This window comes from Mesitornis unicolor, unplaced genomic scaffold (genome assembly GCF_000695765.1).
Source record: "Mesitornis unicolor isolate BGI_N332 unplaced genomic scaffold, ASM69576v1 scaffold15847, whole genome shotgun sequence".
Classification (NCBI taxonomy): domain Eukaryota; kingdom Metazoa; phylum Chordata; class Aves; order Mesitornithiformes; family Mesitornithidae; genus Mesitornis; species Mesitornis unicolor.
The window spans coordinates 26,442-45,616 of record NW_010197289.1 but is presented as its reverse complement, the minus strand read 5'-3'; the positions used below and the strand labels follow the sequence as shown (position 1 = coordinate 45,616).

At 38.5% G+C, this 19,175-nt stretch overlaps 1 protein-coding gene across 1 annotated transcript in view; it reads left to right on the top strand.

Moving 5' to 3' along the window:
* Positions 1 to 18,973, top strand: part of LOC104544027 (gamma-aminobutyric acid receptor subunit pi-like) — a gene marked incomplete at its 3' end in the record, with an annotated part of 35,108 nt that extends 16,135 nt beyond the window's left edge. The window contains exons 6-8 of the mRNA XM_010188765.1: positions 10,570 to 10,722; positions 11,592 to 11,785; positions 18,674 to 18,973. Coding sequence (XP_010187067.1) covers positions 10,570 to 10,722; positions 11,592 to 11,785; positions 18,674 to 18,973 — 647 coding nt within the window. The remainder of the gene's footprint in view (positions 1 to 10,569; positions 10,723 to 11,591; positions 11,786 to 18,673) is intronic.
* Positions 18,974 to 19,175: the final 202 nt, after the last annotated feature.

Here is a 19,175-nt window from a genome sequence, read left to right as displayed (position 1 = left end):
TTCACCAGGGGATATGTTAATAATTCTGAAACACAGAAATATAGTTTCTCTATTCATTTGTTGTGTATTTCTGCTTTAATAATTGAACACAGAGAAACTTTATGTTCTAATTTCAGGTATTAATTCAGGGTAAAAGTCAAAGTTTTCTAAATGGATATAAAGGCATAAATGAAATACACACGAGCAGGCTCCAGGATCACGAAGTATCTTACTACTTACGTAAGTGACATTTGCTTGCCTTCCTCCTCTTTATAGCTTCTGGGTAAGCAACATCAGGTTCAACCGAAAGAGAATAATCCTTTACTGCTGTTCTGCCCAGAAGGGTATTAAGACCTGTTCACCATACAGGAAAGAGGAAGAGGAAACCTGCTTAATGCTTACCACCTTCTATCATAGACTCCAAACTCTAAAGCTAAAAGCCGTTATATTATTTTTTACCAAATAGAATAAAACCCATTTCCAATTATAACTGAAGGGGCATGATCAGATGAACTGTGCTGCTCTTTTCAGTAAATTATTACAACAGCCACTTTTTCTTTTAATTATACGTTTTGACACATACAACTTAATTTGATTAAAATTTCCCACACCTGCTTGTTTTAATTCTCCTGTTTGAGAAAGCCATGTGACCAAGTGCTGTGCACTACTTTTAAAACAAAATCTCATCATCCTCTTAATTTTCTCTCAAGTCATTATGAATTAGGTGCTGTTTTCTATAGATTTTTTTTCAGGAAAGCAGTGCCTGCTGTAGCCCATCTTAAAAGAAAAAAAGCAACTAGATTATGAAACAATGTAATCAGTTTAGAAATGAAAAATGCTGCTTTGCATTTCCTTAACACCAATAATAGGTATCTGAGAGTATTTTATAAATAACAGTTACCATTATAATTAACAGTTATTCAAAAAACTAAAGCTACAGATATGAGAGAAGAGCCCTGTGTAGTATTTCCTAACAGCAAAAAAAGCAATCAGGATTTGATACTCTGTGGACTTGAACAGACAGTACTGCTGCTGCGCAAGTGAAATATTGTACAACAATGCAAACCCGAAGTTCACGTACAGCCACTGACAAAGCCAAATTTAAAATGTGGTTAGCAAAATTCCTGCATAAGTAACTTCAGTAAATTTAAGAAGAGGACATTGTAGATTAATCTTGTTTATAGAACAGCATGTATCATGTAACAGTAATCACATTATTGTAATCACATAATAGTAAGTCACTTTGAATAATGTTAGCTAGACTGCAGGCTAGGATATGTTGTTGGTTTTGTTTTGGTACAAACCAATTTAATTTTGGACATAAGTAAATTAATCACTAGAACCTCTTCCTAAGTATCTTTTAACTATAGTCCTTATTCTGCATACGCTAATACCCTCTTGGACCCCAAAATGATGTATGTGCATTGGTGGCTGCTGAGTTTTTGTTTTTAGCTGTCTAGCCGACACCATCTGCATTCTCAGAGCAATAAATAGCGATATAAAAAGCTTGCTTTTCTTATTGGAAAAATGTAAAAGCAATGAAGCACTGTCACAGTCTAGCTTTTTGTGTAAATAATCATAGAAATAAGACTGAAATACACTTTAAGAATTCATTTTATCTGTTCTCATGTCACAAGACAAGGCCATCTATATCTACAACCTACTTCCTGACAGATGTTTCTAGGAGTAAGTCAGACAAACCTCCAAAGTGTCTGCATCCCCCACCCCCCAGAGGATTTTTTTTCCTGATGATTATTACACACATATTTTCCTCATGTCTAATCTTGTTCTCCCTTGCTGCATTTCAAACCCATTATATGGAATACAAATTTCCTGCTATTTTTCAGCAGCCTTTTCACTATTTCAGGACATATATTTGTTTTTTTAGACCAACACTTTCCCTCTTTTTAATTCACATAACAGTTTCTTAGATCTCTTTCTTTGCTATTGTTCTCCCATCAAATTTCTCATGTCTTTCCTGATGTGTAGCACCCAAAACTGTGTACCCTGTTCCCATCAGATAGCCTCAACAGAGGGAAGGGTTTACTTAATGCATTTCATGAACTCTGTTCCTCTTTATCCATTCCAGGTTGATATTTGCTTTTCTTGCAGAAAATTGCTGTGTATTTTTTACCTTGTTCACCTTGAAATTTCTTCTAATACTTCACCTCCTTTATTGCCCTGTAGCCACATTTTCCCTGTGCACTGTTTAGGAACCTAATAATTCTCATCTGACTGTAGGACTTTGTACTTCCTTTTGTTGAATTGCATCTTGTTTTACTCAGGCTGATAGTTGTTGAGATAAATTTGAACTCTCTTCCTGTTTTCCAATGTGCTAATGCTCCTCTCTCAAAAGACACTAGGTATGTTATGTTTGCAACACTGGACACAGGACAGACCCCATGTGCTCCCACTCAATAAATGCTTCTATTTTCACAGCAAGCGATAGCTAATTAATATAAATTAACATTTTTAATTGGAGAAACAAACAAAAAGGTCATTTAATACTTCAGGATAATTTTCTGTAGATAACTTTCCTTAAATCTTGCTCTCACTTTGCAGCTCTCCTGCCAAGTCTCTGGCAGCAGCAGGAGTTTGGAGGATCCGCTTGCTCAGGTCTAGTCTAATGCTGAGCCTTCAGCCTGAGCCCAGGAGGCAGGGAGAGTTATGGCAGGGCTCTTAGTGCACTTCCCCGCTTAGGAAACTGTGAAGTCAGCAAAATGGCATATTCAAATGGTATTATTTAGGTAGAACGGAGGGAAAGAAGAGACAAAAGCGTAAAGTCAGTCTCCTCTTCTTGATGCAAAAAGACAAGACATTTGACCTCTTCAAAAAGACTGCAACAGGAGCTGGCTGCTGTTCCTTGTCTACAGTCACTGCCAAGGTTTTGATGTCTATCACAAATCTTGCTTTAGCCTTCCTGGGCTAGAGGTCTTGTCATGCCTTGTCTGGCTATGCAGTGTTGAAACTCTGCTGACCCCTGGCCACTCCATGTTATTGGCTTCTCAGGTGAGCGATCATGACTAAGCCAGTAATGAGTTGCTCTTATTTATAATTAGTGATATGAAAATCAAGAAGTATATAAACTATAAAGGGTGTATAAGAGTGTATAAATATAACAGACGCCTACACAGAGTATATGTTGATCAGTCAGTCTCTCTCAAAATAGAGGCATTACCTTGCTTTGTCCTACAGTCCCATCTGCAGTTTCCCAGGGTACTGGAGATTTCTTAGTGAAAATTAAACTTTTATAGGATTTTCAGTTCTTCTTTTTTGAGGTATGGTACACTAAGTAACTTCCCTTTATCAGTTCTTTTATAATCTGTAATTGCTTTCCAGCTGTCATTTCTGAGAATATATTCTTTGCTATACAGGGCTTACTAACAAACTCAGAACCATATTCAGTATAATCTTACTTTGTGAGTCTTTGGTCAGTCTCACCTAGGATTCAAGCATGCATACACATACTTATCTGTTATCATGTTGTGTTCAACTTAACATAAAGTAATGTAAAAACTGCAATTTGTAATTTATTTTTTTTAACAGATAAGCTAAACAGATAAATATATTTGCATACAAACACTACCTGAAAGGGTTTGTTTCATTTTCAGGAAATTTGGATTTCAAGCTCATTTTTTGTAAAGCTTTTTTGTGAAAATGAAACACATGTTGAGAAGCCTGACCTGATCTTTCATTTCTTTTAGTTCACCTCAGAAGAGCAAGTAGGAAAAGAGGTAGTTTATAAGATCTTGACTGTGAAGAACAGAAGACTGATTCTTCTCTGAGGGAGGAACAAAGGAGCTGTAGTAATGTACTAAACATATGTATTGACACCCTTAGCATCCTACATCAGTCAGAGAATTGCATTTCAGTAACATAACTTATTTGTTGGGTAAAAGTGGGGACACTACCCATTCCTTAATCTATATATTAATTGTAAACAAGCAATAAAATAAATTGCGTACTGAAAACTACATATTCGGTACATCAATAAGGCAGTAAAATTCTATTTAAAGCTTTCCTGTACTGTGCTCTTAAAAGGTGCAAGAAGAGAAGAAAGTAATGCAGTGGTAGAGTCATACTGATGCGCTTCTGCGAGATGTACATCACACATTTTAGCTGGCACCCAAGAGATTAGCATACATATTTCATGATAGAGAAGAATGTGCTCTTTGTGCATGACTGCACACCCCTGTGCAGGATACCAAAGTGCTTCTTACATAAAGAGTGATGTGGAGCAGTCTTTTGCTGGAGTAGAGTTCATCAAAAAAATCCACAGAAAATAACTTTTGGGAAGACGGTCCCATCTCGTAACACTAGAGTTGAAGTTAGGAACAGCTGATGGTGTTTGTAGGGCATCAGTCCTTCCTTCAAGTGCCTCTGCTGGGACTGTCTGCTGGTCAGAGGGTGGCAGGGAAGAGCAGAGATACAACATTCTGCCATCAGCTGGGAACAGATGCCATAGAAAAATGAGACAATCAAAAAATGGATGACCTAGGGTGATAAGGAAGCCTGTTTGTTTAGATTTATATCTGTTTCTTAGGCAATGCAGCAATAGCCAGTGTTGATGTGACCTCGTGGCCAGGAAGGCCAATGGCATCCTGGGGGGTATCAGAAGGGCTGTGGTTAGTAGGTCGAGAGAGGTTCTCCTTCCCCTCTGCTCTGCCCTGGTGAGACCACATTTGGAATATTGTGTTCAGTTCTGTGCCCCTCAGTTCAAGAAGGACAGGGAATTGCTTGAAAGAGTCCAGCGCAGAGCCACAAAGATGACTGAAGGTCTGGAGCATCTCCCTTATGAGGAGCGGCTGAGGGAGCTGGGTCTCTTTAACTTGGAGAAGAGGAGACTGAGGGGAGACCTCATTAATGTTTATAAATATGTAAAGGGGGAGTGTCAGGAGGAAGGAGCCAGGCTCTTCTCTCTGATGTCCAATGATAGGACAAGGGGCAGTGGGAGCAAGCTGGAGCATAGGAGGTTCAATCTGAATATGAGGAAATAACTTCTTTACTGTGAGGGTGACAGAGCACTGGACCAGGCTGCCCAGAGAGGTTGTGGAGTCTCCTTCTCTGGAGACATTCAAAGCCCACCTGGACACATTCCTGTGTGACCTGGTCTGGGTGATCCTGCTCTGGCAGGGGGATTGAACTGGATGATCTTTCGAGGTCCCTTCCAACTCCTAATATTCTGTGATTCTGTGATAAAATCGTCAGTATTATGGCAAGATCTGTACAAAGTGTCACATAGGCAGTGCTGTAAATCAGAGTATTGTTTTGAGATGCCAAAAGACAAACATCAAAGGCAAGTCATAAAGATGAATAAACTAGCCTTTCTTGCATTCAGAAAGATCTGCTGTAGATCTAGACCTATACCTGCCCAGCTACTAGGAACGTGTCTATGCTGGTATAAATTTTATGATAATGAAACAGAAGTAGTCATCTGGAATCAACTGATATTTGATTTCCTTCACCTTTTCTTACTTTCTAGGTAAGTGTGGGTTGGTGGGGTTTTTTTGGCTTTTTGTTTTGTTTTGTTTTGTTTTGGGTTTTTTTGGCATTTTTTGGTTTGTTTCGGTTTTTTTTGGTTGTTAGTTTTGATGTTTGTGGTTTGTTTTTTTTTTTAAAACGAGTAGAGTACTTCACATTCTGGTGGATTTGGAGTATGAATACTGTCAGTTGTTTAGGTGCAGATTCATCTGAGAAGCTGTTAAACCCAGTAATTCAGTGCTTTGGTAAGAGCTAACACTATGCCTTTACTTCAGAGTTAGCTATCTACACAGATATTTTGGCTGTTTTTTCTTTAATAGATGGACATACATGTTGCATGTTGATGCAACTAACGTCATTTTAAACCACAGATTCATTATGTAACTTGACAGCTGACAGTTCAAACTTCTTTTAGAAAAAGAAAGTGCATGATTTTGTTAACAATTATGTATTTGGCATCAATTTCAAAATGGAAAATCAAAAGGCACATTTTTGTCATACTTTGCTGTATTACTTCTGAAAAGGTAAAAACGCTATGCAAGCTCATAAAAAGTTGTGACATGTATGGTGATGATGTCTTAAATCTATGGCAGTGTCCGAACTGGTTTGATAAATTTCAGTCCAGAGATTCTGATGTTAAAGATGCACCATGCTCAGGTTATCAAATTTGATAACGACAAAATAAAGGCATTGATAGAATGCAGTCAGCATTTAACAATGTGAGAGATTGCTGATATTAAAACATTTAATTCAAGCACTGAAAGCCATTTAAAACAACTTAGATATGTTAGGAAGCTCAATATATGGGTACCACATGAACTCAAAGAAATTCATCTTACTAAGTGCATTGATACCAGTGATTCTTGAAATGTGAGGGAAAAATGATCCATTTTTGAAATGTATGATGAAAAATGGATTGTCTGCAACAAAGATGAATGAAAAAGATTATCCTGTCAGTCTGGTAGGATTTCAAAGGTATCGTGCAAGACGACCACAGGACTCCGAGACGACTCTATAAGAGTTATAAATCGAAGACTTTTATTTTATCAGAAGCTGCGCTTTTATAGTCCAAAATCCCTTAGTCATACTACATAAGCATTTCTATTGGTTACGTATATGTGTCTATATTGTCTAAGCTAATACATGATTGGTTACTATCTTATGTGTCACCGCCCACATCCGGTTCAGGGTGTTTTACTTCCGCTTCTGGTTGGTTTACTTCCGGGTTGTTCTTTTGCCACATGTCATACTTTCTCTTTCTTTATCCCTATGTCATCTTAAGGCGGTCTCCCTAAATTACACAACTCTTAAGGTGATGATTCCAAACCATACAACTCTATATAATCATATCCATCTTCATTCATGAAGCCTCCAACAGTATCGTGTATTTTACATTGCATCCAAGGAAACAAACCAGTAATTTGCACGTGTGCTTCGTCAACTGGATAAGTCAAATGATGCCATCAAAGAGCAATGTCCAGCGCTGGTGACTCACAAAGGTGTGTTTCTCCATGAGAATGCTAGACCACATAGAAGTGTGGTCACTTGTCAAAAATAGTTGCAGCTTGGATGGGATGTGTTACCACATCCACCATGTTCATCAGACCTGGCACCATCAGACTACCATTTGTTTTGTTCTTTACAAAATTCCTTGAAGGTAAAACCTTCATTGCTGATGTGGATATCAAATTGTTCTTGGAACTGGTTTTATGCCCAAAAGGTAAGAACTTTTTTGAGTGCAGAATCATGAAGCTGCCTGAAAGATGGCAAAGAGTAATTGAACAAAATGGACAATATATTGTTTAATACAGTTCTAGTTTCCCATGAAAAATTCACCTTTCATTTACCCAGAAAAAAACACAGTTCCTTTTTGGCCAGCCTAATATCTCATATGCAACTTGTGTAATAGGAGTAGCAAATCTGTTTTATTTTAAAGATTATAGCTTTTGGTACATGTGGAGTGTAGATGAAAAAAGGACTGTAGTATTTCCCTATCTTCATCTTGTCCTGTTGCTCATTTCTATAGTATGACAAGTATGCATTGCATACTTCTTCTTGACTACTTCTTCCTTTAGTTTCTTACAAGAGGAGCTCATATGAATTCTCTATATAGGTTGCTTCAAAATCTCCATTATAAAAGCTCTTCTGAACTCTTTAGAGAAATGCTGACACTATTATTATCATGTCCATGACGTGTCTTTGGATTCTGGCAAGCAGAAAGCCTTAAGGTTAGAGAAATGCCTTTTCTTTGTTCCTCAAAAAGCCACTCAGCTATAAGCTGTTACATCTCTATTTCTCTTTGTTGTTCACATTGCTTCAGAAATTCCTAGCATGAGGAAAAATAACACAAAAGAACACAGGAACATTCAAATGGCTTGTCTAGACTTGGAAATTGCAGCCAAGTGGCAAAGTGTGACTTTAAAGTTTGATATTTTGAACTATGTTCCTATGTACACACTTGGCTTTTATACTAAGGTGAACAGCGATACACTTGTAGGGCGCTAACGAGGGGAGGATATTGCTGTAATTGCTGTATGGTCATTATGTATTGGCTGTTTCAGTGATTTCCTTCTCAAAGACAAGCAGTAAGGCTGAATCACAGGAATTCTCAAGTGCCTGTGCTACCCTGTAGGGAGCATAGTCCAGTCTCCTCACTCCTCTTTGCTAGAGTACGTGGCACCACACACTTCCCTTTGGTCAGCACAGAAACACAAGACAAACTACTTTTGTGGTGGATTCAGTTTCCTGTTGATGATTTGCACCCTCTGCACTTTCACACAGGCTCTGGGTTGACAACCTTTCCTCACTCATGGTGGCCGTGCCATTGTCCTTTGTGTGCTAGCTCCAACTGTGCCACAGTAATGGCAGCTTGGGGCAAAACACTGCAGGGAAAATCTTGTCTTTCTATTTTAAAATATCTAGTTTGAGTTCTAGTTAGATACCAGCCCAGAAGATTGCAAGCAAAATAAATAAAATCCTTAACAGCTTTTATTAAGGTTTTAAATTCTTGCTCTTGCACACTAGAAAGCCACAGATTGACAATTGCTTAATTCTTTTTCCCTAAATATGCTTTATGATACAGTTTTTGTTGTACTGACTGGGTGTTTTTCCATAGCACTAGTGCATGATTTAGTGCAAGGATGAATGGAGACAGAAGCAGAAGTAATGTTGCCCAGTCTGCTGTTAAGTTTTGCACTTCCTACACTTTAGTCTGCTTACACTTAAAATCAATTTTGGTGGGCAAAATGACTTTTACTGAAACAACTGTATTGGTAAAAATCACAGTATTGATAGAGGTACACTAATGCAATGTTCCTCTTTTCACATAACAATGATGATAACAGTATAAACAATCTCCTGAGTTACAGAATGAGTTGAAGTCTACTGTTGGTCTTTGTATCTTTTTTTTTCTATCAGTCAGGAACTTTAAGAACTCAAATACATTGAATTTACAAAGAAGATGGTGTATTTGTACCTTCAGGAGGAGAGCAAGCTGACTACCAAAGGACTATTTAGTCTGCCAATGAAAAGGCAGAGTCAACATGACACAAACATGAAGTCAGATTAAGACTAGAAATTAGACATTATTTTTAACAGATAGAATGATTTTAATCGTTGTAACAGATTACTGAAAGGAATGGTGGATGCTGCATGTGTAGATATCCTTGGATTAAGTCTAAATGTCTGTGTGAAAGGTGGATTTTATTTCAATCAAAGTGATTGAGCATAAGGCAAGGGGAAAACTGTGGAAATTGGGGAAATATGATTTGTGATTAGGGTCAGACTACGTAATCTAGTGATTCTTTCAAATTTTAAGATTTCTATGAAACTGTATTTTTCTCTGGATGCAATTTATACAATCTTTCTAAAAATAGAAATTTAACCATCTGTTTCCTAGCCTGAGAGCAAGAAGACATTTCTTGGCATACATTACTTGTACTTCAAGCTTTTAAAAGTACTCTTCTTTGACTCCATGTCTCACAGTGCACCTGAGGGATGCAGAAATAGCCTGTCTGTGCATATATTGTTGTTGCTAAAGTGCATTCATCATTCTGTGGTTCTGTCCTGACTCACAGCACTCGGTATTGGAAACAAACATAGGTCATAGAGATCATAATTTGTTGGATTAAAATAGACGAAGTCAAAGCCTTGCTCTCTTATTGATATTCTAGTTCAAGAATTTTGTTAAAATAATGTTTTTAAAAAATTAAATATTTTAACACTTAGTTTGAACTTTGAACATCAGAATAAAAAGTCTGTTCTGCACATTTAAGTTAGAAAAAAGCAAACTTTTCCTTTGATTAGCTGGACTGGTAACAGTTTCAGATGCTGCACTTCTGTTGCCCAAGCATAGACAAATTTCAGTTGGTGAGCTGGCTATCAAATTCAGGCTCTGCTTACCAATGTGCTGTTCCCTAATGAAACCCAATTCTGCCTTTGACTGTTGGCCCAAACTTTAATCTTCTGGAAATCACTCACTGAGAAGCAAACCACTTGTGCCACAACAGTGACACCGCTCAGAACAGCACAAACACTGTAATACGCTAATGTAAAGGAAAAGAAATTTCAGTAGAATATAAGAGGTAAGTTAGTGATATCACAGAAGGTACTTTTCTTTTAGATCTTGAGCAACAGTAGATGAAAAGAAAAGCAAAATAAACCAGGTATCTGAGGCATGCTAATGTAATAAAATTACGATTTTTATCACACTACTTTATATAGTAGCTCATCATGGTAGTTCTTATGAATAGCCACAGCTAAACATACATGATTTCAAATTTCCTTGCTTTGTGTTATATAATGAAACATCCTTTCCATGCATTGATGGATTTATTTTTTCCTTCATTAATCCTCAGTGAATTTCCAATTCAAGATGTCTTTAATGAAACTCTGAGTATGGTGACTAGGTGTTATGTATTTTGATTTTTTTTCCTTCAGTTCAATTTTGGGTTTTCATGATAGAATTTTTCACTGCGCTGTTTAATTTTTTTCAAGCTTGTTTGTTAAACTTTTGCTACGTTGTAATGCACAAAAGGAATACAAGTTGATAACATAAAGAACTTTTTATGAATTGCACCTTCACAATATTTTTTTCTGCTCTTTCCACAGGACGTTACCCAAAGCTAGTGTTTCACTTTGAACTCAAGAGAAACATCTTGTATTTCATACTGGAGACATACGTACCATCGATCCTACTGGTTGTGCTCTCCTGGGTATCGTTTTGGATAAGCCAGTCATCAGTTCCAGCCAGAATCTGCATAGGTGAGAAGATGATAAAACAAACCAAACCAAGAGCTGGATCATTAAAGTGCTTTCTTTATTGCACATACATAGCACCCATTTCCAAAAGTTGCATACACTTCTAAGTTTTATGGAATTATTTTTCTGGTTTGCCATCTGCTGTACGTCATAGAGATTCCTTTTAAAGCCTTGCTGTTCTTGCGTTTTCTAACTGAGAAAATGTCTTTGGGAGCTACAGGAGACTTGGAGGGAGGGGAGGTTGCTGAAAGCAAAGGAAAAAGCTCAGTGATTTTGGAAATAATTTCAGCATATTCAAACACATGGCATGCACAGGCAGAATTGTGAGGCTTTCGTGAGGTCTAATGATACATACTAATTAACACATGAATAATAATGGAATTATAAGAGATTAAATATAAGTAATTTCAAATAAAGGACATTCTGAAAGGGAAAGAATGCAAATCAGTCCTGATGAGACTGCAGGTGGGGTGGGAAAAGCACTCCTACAGAACAGGGAAGAAAGATTTCACATCAAATGAGGCCAGTGGGCAACTGCACTGAGCAAAATGATATCTGAATGTCTTAGAGGGAGCATTTGCATAGTATTGCAATAATAATATGTTAATCATAAAAATACATTCTATAACACCAAAATCCTCTCGTTCTAATTTCCAGTCCTCTCAGTTTTACAAACGTTTTTCATGAGTGTCTTTAAGCATTTAACTTAAGAATCACAAGTTCATTTGAAAGTTGTCTTTCCAAAACATGACACATTAAATGCTATGACATACTAGAGTTCACAGAGCCAGGAAAAACTGTCCTGTAGTGGGACCCTTGCAGCAGAGGCCCTCGTTGCTCTCTGTATTTTATCAGATTTTTGCATTCCACAGGTGTTACCACAGTCCTTACTATGACGACACTGATGATGGGAGCCCGAACTTCACTTCCAAATGCTAATTGCTTTATCAAGGCAATTGACGTGTACCTTGGTATCTGCTTCAGTTTCATCTTTGGAGCACTGTTAGAGTATGCTGTGGCTCATTTCTGCACTCTGCATCAACTCAGTTCAAAGGAACTTCCAAAGGTATTTTAATTCTTTGATTGTTGTTCTACAAAAGAGACTTCAATTATACCTGCTAAAGAGAATCAATTACCTTAGCCCTTATGGTAAATGCATTTAAGGAAGTTTCTATTTTAGGATAAGGACAGTGAAGACAGAATAACCCTAAGAAAAACAAAAAATATTTGTATACCTGGAACTTTTTGGAAGAGATCAAACAAACTGAAACAGCCTTCCATAATGATTCTCTCTTTTGGCATGGACTTTATGGCCATTTATCAAACTATGTGCTAGATGTATCATAAAAATCTCAGCACTCATCATCTCCTCAGCAATGGCATACACTTAAAGTTCAGAAATTAGACTGAGCTCTGTGACTTGAGATCTAATTGCAATACAGCAAAAAATAAAAATTTTATCACATTCCATTTATGAAACCTTCTGCACATACATGGTACTAGCAGACAGCTTCAAGTATTAGGTGTATCAGATCCCTTTATCCACTTACACCTTTTCTTTCAACGACTGCAGCTGAAGCTCAGCCTGGGATTCACTTTCTATTCTGCATCATTATTATAGCAGCACTTTTTGCTACTCTATTGAGCTTCTCACAACTCTGAAATACTGTGAAAATATACTTAAAATAAAAAGGTATCAAATCAACATAGGGATTTTTGAGTCTGGTGGTTGTCATCTTGCTGAAATAATGAGGACAGGTTCATGAAGAAGTTTTGTCACATCTTCCATCTCCAATGTTTAGCACTGCTTTTATAAGCAGTAGAAAGAAATCACAAGTTCTAAGTTGATTGTCTTGCAGCTATTAATTACAGAACTGAATCTAATATACATGATAGAAAAACAAAATTTTGAACAGTTTATGAAATTTCTGGAGTAACAGAAAAAAGTAAAACATGGAAAGTTAGAATAACAGAGAAAAACCCAAAACAACTGAAAGAAGATTTGTTGAGTGCTGTAGGGGTAAATGGACAGAAGACTGAATAACTTAGTTAACTAATAGTTAACTATTTAAGCCAAATTATAACAGAACATCAGAAATGCCTAAGCAATGCTTCTTGGTAGGCTCAGGAAACAGAATCACAGAATGTTAGGAGTTGGACGGGACCTTCAAAGATCAGGACAGAGCAGGATCATCTGGAGTAGGTCACACAGGAATGCATCCAGATGGGTTTTGAATGTCTCCAGATGTGTGTATATGCATGCAAACATTGTGAATCCCTTCAGTAGCTGGCCTTAAACACTCAGTCTGTGTGGCAGCTAGCCGCTGGATTTCCTGGCACTGGGGCATATAATCACCCAAGGTCCACAGTACTTCTCCGCTTGCTCTTACTCAAATCTTCTCACCTAGAGAGGGAGAGAGAGAGAAATTACCCTCTCTCCTACCTGATCCAGACATATGACCTTCCAGTAGCTGACTCTCAGATGCCCAACCTGTAATACATTTTACACACTCCCACAATCCCCTAAGAAGGATCTCACCATGGGTTTTACAGATGCCTGAATGCTCTCCTCCTATGTGCCACCGTAAGTCCAACACCTCTACAGGGGATCCTCCTCAGCCTGCAGGCATCTTGGGACCCCCTTTCCCTCACTCTGGAGGAGCGCCAGGCCAAGACCAGGGCCTGGGTCCCAGGGGCCAACCCCACTCCTCGGAAAGCTCTGGAAACAGCCCAGCTGGGATGGTATCATGCTGATTTGGTCATGGGAGTGCCCTATCTACTGTGGAGTACCGTGACCGACCCTCACACAATTCAAGAGGTGGCACAGTCGCAGCTCCTTATGCAGAACTGATCTCAGAGTGCTGCTGCCTCCTCTCCAGAGCACCGGTGCTCAAGTGGAGGGTTGTTTATATAGTTCAACAATTAATATGGGATTTTGGCAGTTTGGATGAGAGATAGGTACTGTAAATGCACAGGAATGTGTTCAAAGCTGTCATTAAATCTAGTGTGGTTAGGGACTGAAAAACGGACAGAAAGCTGAACCACACAGTGGGTTTTAAAAGACAGCATCTAATGGGGGAATGTCTGCAAATGGGCAAACGTTCATTTCAAATGAGGATTTGAGTGGAAAGCCTGAAAGTAATTTTTCTTGGTAAGGTAGCATCAGTGACAATTCCCTCTGAGCATATCCATCTTGTGAAGTAAGTGGTTGTCATTTTGCTCATACAACAGAAAAAAAAAAGCTTATTGGAGGTTTGGGTAAGAAAATAAAGTGTTTCAGTGCTTGGATGGTTAAGCATCTTTGAATCTGTGAAGGGCACTTATGACTGCCCTTGCCTTCGCCTACCTGTGTCAGATTCCCTTTCATCTGGGGCACATGTACTAGTGCTTGCAGATGGGGCAGACTTGGAAACCCAAGGACTTGAAAGATGTGGACTAAGTGGAGGTACAGCCCTGAAAAGTGGAAGGAAGAAAGACGTAAGGTGTAGTTTTGTGATGGACTTAGTGACTGAAAGGGATGGTGTCTCCATTTAGTCAGTTGTTCTGTCACCTGATGATGCGTCCCAACCCAAGGAAGGGAATTGGGAAAAGAAAAAGACCTGTGAGTTGAAATGGAAACAGATTTAATAAAATAATAATTAAAACCTAATATTAATATAAAGTACACAAAGTTGTACTCTGCCCATATAGTGGTCACAAGATGTGCACTCCCAGCAGTGAGAGCTAGATGTCAAACACTGGAGTGCCACAGCTCCAGCATAAGCATGATAGACACACTGAATGGGTGAGACTCTCCAAGGATGACAACCATTGACGGTCGTCCCCAGCAAACTTTCCAATTTATAATGACCCCATTTATGGTACAACAAAACTACTTTTGTTGGCCAGTTTGAGTCAGCTGCCCTGGCAAGGGCCTCCAGTTTTTCCACCTGGCTAACTCAAAGCTGCTAAAAACCTTGATCACTATGGCACCCTGCATACCAGGGCTGGCCACAAACCAAAGCAAAGTGTCTTAACAACTTTGTTCCCACTGAATCACATGCTACAGTCTTCTAAAAAAATGCAGATTTCCTGAATAGAAAATTGATTCTATAATTTTGTCCCAGTGAAACTGAGATAGATGGTCTGTCACTTCAAGCATGTTCCTCCCTTTTGCTGTGCATCAGGAGTGAGCAAGCCAGTCCAACTCACTTCTTGCCAACAAACATACAAGGGAAGGGGCAGTTGGTTGGTCCTGGATCAATTCAAGACTTTGTAGAATAAGGAAAATGCCTGTCATATTCTTTTCCTACTGTAGCCAAGGACAAGCACAGCTTACTGAGCAGAGTGCCATGGAGAGCACACCTGACTTGTATTTCTCATTTCTCACTATAAAAACAAAAACATCACAAGGACAGAACTAGCAGCTAAAATCTCATGTCACTGTCTAGCAGGTACTTAACAAATTTCTGTGTATCATCACTGTAAATGTGTTCTCCTCATTATCATGTTCTCTTGTGGACACAGGTTAATTAGAAATCTCACTTCCCAGTTTGTTTTTCCCATATGAGAGCTGATACAAAATTTGCACTCAGAATTATGTAAATAAATGTAGGAGGTGAATTGAAAATGTAACCCTCTGCCTTGTATAGGAATTAGTTATACTGATTTGCTTTCTGGTTTGCACTTTAAAGCAGTTGGGCACTGGCATATCATGTTCTGTTGAAGCCTTTGAGGTCTCCAGTTTAGAATATAAAGTGATGGAAGAGCTAATCATATCCACACTCTTGCAGTTTCTCACATCACATGAACCAGGACCTACAGAGACAGCTTCAAAGCTAATGGCAAATGCAGAGAAACCACCTGCTGCAAGGGAGGTCAGGCAAAAATGTGCCATTCATGTCAACTGCATAACAGGCTACCCAAAAGGGGAGGTTTCCTCTCCAAAATCCTGAGTTTCTTCTCTTTTATACAAAGGTGCGAACTGTGCTCTCCTATAAAACAGAGAAATTCTCCTTGGCCTTAATCTGCCTTTCACCCAAACTTCTCCCTTTTGCTCAGAAAAGAGGAAAGTTTGGAAATCGAAAATAAGGTTACAAGGACAGCGTTCACCCTCTGTGACATTACTGTGCAAGTATCACACAGTCTTTCTGAGCACTGCATAAGCTCCAGGTATGCATCACTCTGAATTGGAATATTTTTAATCTTCAGCATCTTTTTTATTCAATGGAAGTGACAACTTTCCTCAATTCTGTTGGCTGTTAGATGTCAGCAAACACTTCAGTTAATATAAACAGCAGCCACAGAGAGAGGTGCCATATACAGTGCTTTTCAGGTGACATACAGTAGCTTTCCTGGATGCTACTGATTTTGTATCCAAACAGAGAACTTTGTGCCAGCTGCCATTTTCTCAGTGACAGCTGGAATCCAGAGAAAACATACTGTGACATTTAAAATTAAAGCTGCAGTTGAACACTTGCAACACAATTTTTGTTATATAATGTAAATCAGCTTAATCTTTCATCACATTCAGTTCTCCATAGTGAGTTGGAAAAGTCCCTTGATAGTCCCAGTTTATAAGACTGTAGTTTTTTATAAACTAGCAGTTGTGACACTCCTCCAGACCAGTTTTCTCCCTTTCAAGCATTGTAGTACAATACTTCTGCTGTAAACTCGTCTCTGTTTTGTGAGAGCCCTGCCTTGTAACACTGCAAACAGAATCAAGTACATATGCACCCAGTATGGTATTTTCTGCTTAAGTAATAACTGCATCCTGAGGAGTAGAAAGGAGTTAACAGCCTAATAAAACATCAGCCTCCTGTGAATTGTTCGCATGCAGTTGAGTGAAAAGAAAAATGGCACATACACAATGTCGCTTTATGCTTTGCAGTAAAAATAATTCTGCAAAACTTTTAGCCAGCCTTACTGGAGAGACAAATAGACTCTTATGCTGAATAATACCCCAGATCTTGCCAGTTTTGAAGTATAGATGTTGTTTTGCTCCTTTTTTTTTTTTTGAGAGAAGAAAAAAATGGATGGAAAAGAAGTCAGGAGTTTTCTGACAAGTTTCTTTATTAACTTCTGAAGCACCGAGCACATTCATTAGACTATCTCTTCAGCACCTTTTTTCAAGTGCCAGACGCTGCTGACAAAGGCTCCTCTGCCATTCCTGGTGCTGCCCTCAGCTGCCTGAACTTCTTTGAAGCAGAAGAGCTGGGTACTTATAACAGAGTTAGGCCCCAAGTAAAACTCCAGGTTGAATTTCAGTGCTACCCTGGGGATGATTTAAGGTTCAGACTGGAATTTTATGGATTGATCCTCTTAATGCTTTATAGGCAGATTTTTATCCTGGCTTTTGGTTTCAAAATGCTCCTGTAGCTGCGGAAGGCTAGGTGGAGGATGAACAAGGTTTTGTAGTCAGTGTATTTTAAGGTTGACACGTTGTGTTGAGCTACGTTTATCTCTCTCAAATACAATACAGTGGATTTTTTTGGCAAATTGAAAAAGAAAAGCAGAAATAATCCCTTTTTCTAGCTCCATCTATTCTGCTTCACTGATTCACAGCAGTCTGAGGACATCGTCCAGACTCCACTTTAATTTTCAAGGATGTTACTAATTTTAGATGAAGAAGGGCTCAAGAAATGTGCCATCCACAAGTACCTTGGGCAGAAGAGCAATTCTACACTGGCATGGAGATCACTCAGGTGGCTTAATGAGCTTCCTTTGACTTTAATAGCTGGGATATTTCTAAATGAGCTTTTCATGTGGCTACACATAAGGCTGTACATCTTAACTTTTCTAAAGTTTGTCGTTGTTTAATCTATTTCTTCTCATGATGCAAATGGAAAATGCGAATTTGTCAGAAGAAAGAGGTTCTGCATTCTACATTTCATGAATAATCTTTTCACCTTTTCTTGCTTGTATGCCACTCACTGATTTGGAAGGTAATAAAATCATCAGGAGAAAATTAAAATTACATGTACACCTGCCTAATTTAAAATGACCCCTCTTCCAACTATACAAATGTAGGTTTAGTTTAGATACAAAGTTGGAGCCAATTTTGGTAGGTTGGATCTGCTGGTATCTCTGCAATATCCCAAACCAAACTAAATACCCCAGACCTTTCAAGAAAGTTTGTGTTTAGGGCTGAAGCTGCAGCTGATGTCTAATCCTGTGTCCCCTGAGTCAGTAACAAAACCCACTGACTTCAAAGGGTGAAGATTTCATACATGGACTTCATGGCTCTGAGCCATTTCTAATCAAAGAAACAAAACCCACCAGAAGGCTTATACAACATTCTCTGAAGAGCTGTCTTGATGCAGTGAAGCACGTAAAAATGTGCTTAACCTTAGCTTAACTTTGAACTTAAAGCATGGGTTTCAGGAGTTGAAAGAAAATAATATCAGCTATTTAGTATTGAAATAGTTGTGGGGCTTGTCCCCCTTTATGGTTCTCTTTTTTTGTGCTTTTAAAATATATTTTCTTAAGGTAATCTGCTTTTTATCACAAAGCATTGGGAACAGAGTAGCCAACTGCACAGAAGGAAAGTGTCTTGTATTCTGGGGTGCTGGATTTAGGGTACAACCAGCTTGACTAGCTGGTCTGGCAGCTCCCTCACCTTCTCCATCACTAGACTGGGGCTTTGTTTTACCTGCTTTCTAGACACTGACCTTTGCCAGTGTTTTCCCTCAGCATAGGCAGATTATTGTTGTGCATTTCATGGATTTGCTGCTGTCTTAAGTAAAGCTTAGTGAGCCTTATTTGAACAAGTCCGGCTTTGCTCAACAGTCCTATGAAAGCTCTTGCAGTAAGATGTTGTCAGTATTTTTCCTGTAAATGGAGGCTTTGAAAGCTGAAATGAGCTGTCTGGTGTGTGTTGGTGCTTGCCCTTGAAATCAGTTATTTGCTGCAGCTCTAAAGTACAGAGAGACAATGAAACATGCACTTAAATACCTGCTGTTTTGACTCCCATCAGGATGAGGATGAAGAGGCTGAAGAAGAGAGGAATGGAGTCCTGGCAGCAGTCGCTAACAGTTGCAGTGCTCCTGAGAGTATGAACAAGATTGAGACGAACAAGAGCAGCAAAACCAGCATTGAAGGAAAAAGGGAGAGAAGTAAACACAGTGTGTGTAGTTCACCAATGTCAATAATGAAAAGACTGTTCTGTATCTTTGATTGCTTCCATGTTAAAAATCCTTACCACATAGACAACTATGCCAGATTTTCTTTCCCGTTATCATTCATCATAATTAATGTATTTTATTGGGTATATTATTTGTATTTATAAGTATTTTAATCTGTAAAATTGGTCTAAGGTTTAGAAAGTGAGAATGGGAGGATAAGTTTCAGAAGAATGAAAAAGTTGCATTTGGCTAAAGGGATATGAAAGGACTTGCCAAATTTTCCAGCATTTCTACGAAGTTTCTTATGAACTCATTTTTCCACTGTTAAATGACTGTTATCCAAAACTCACTTTC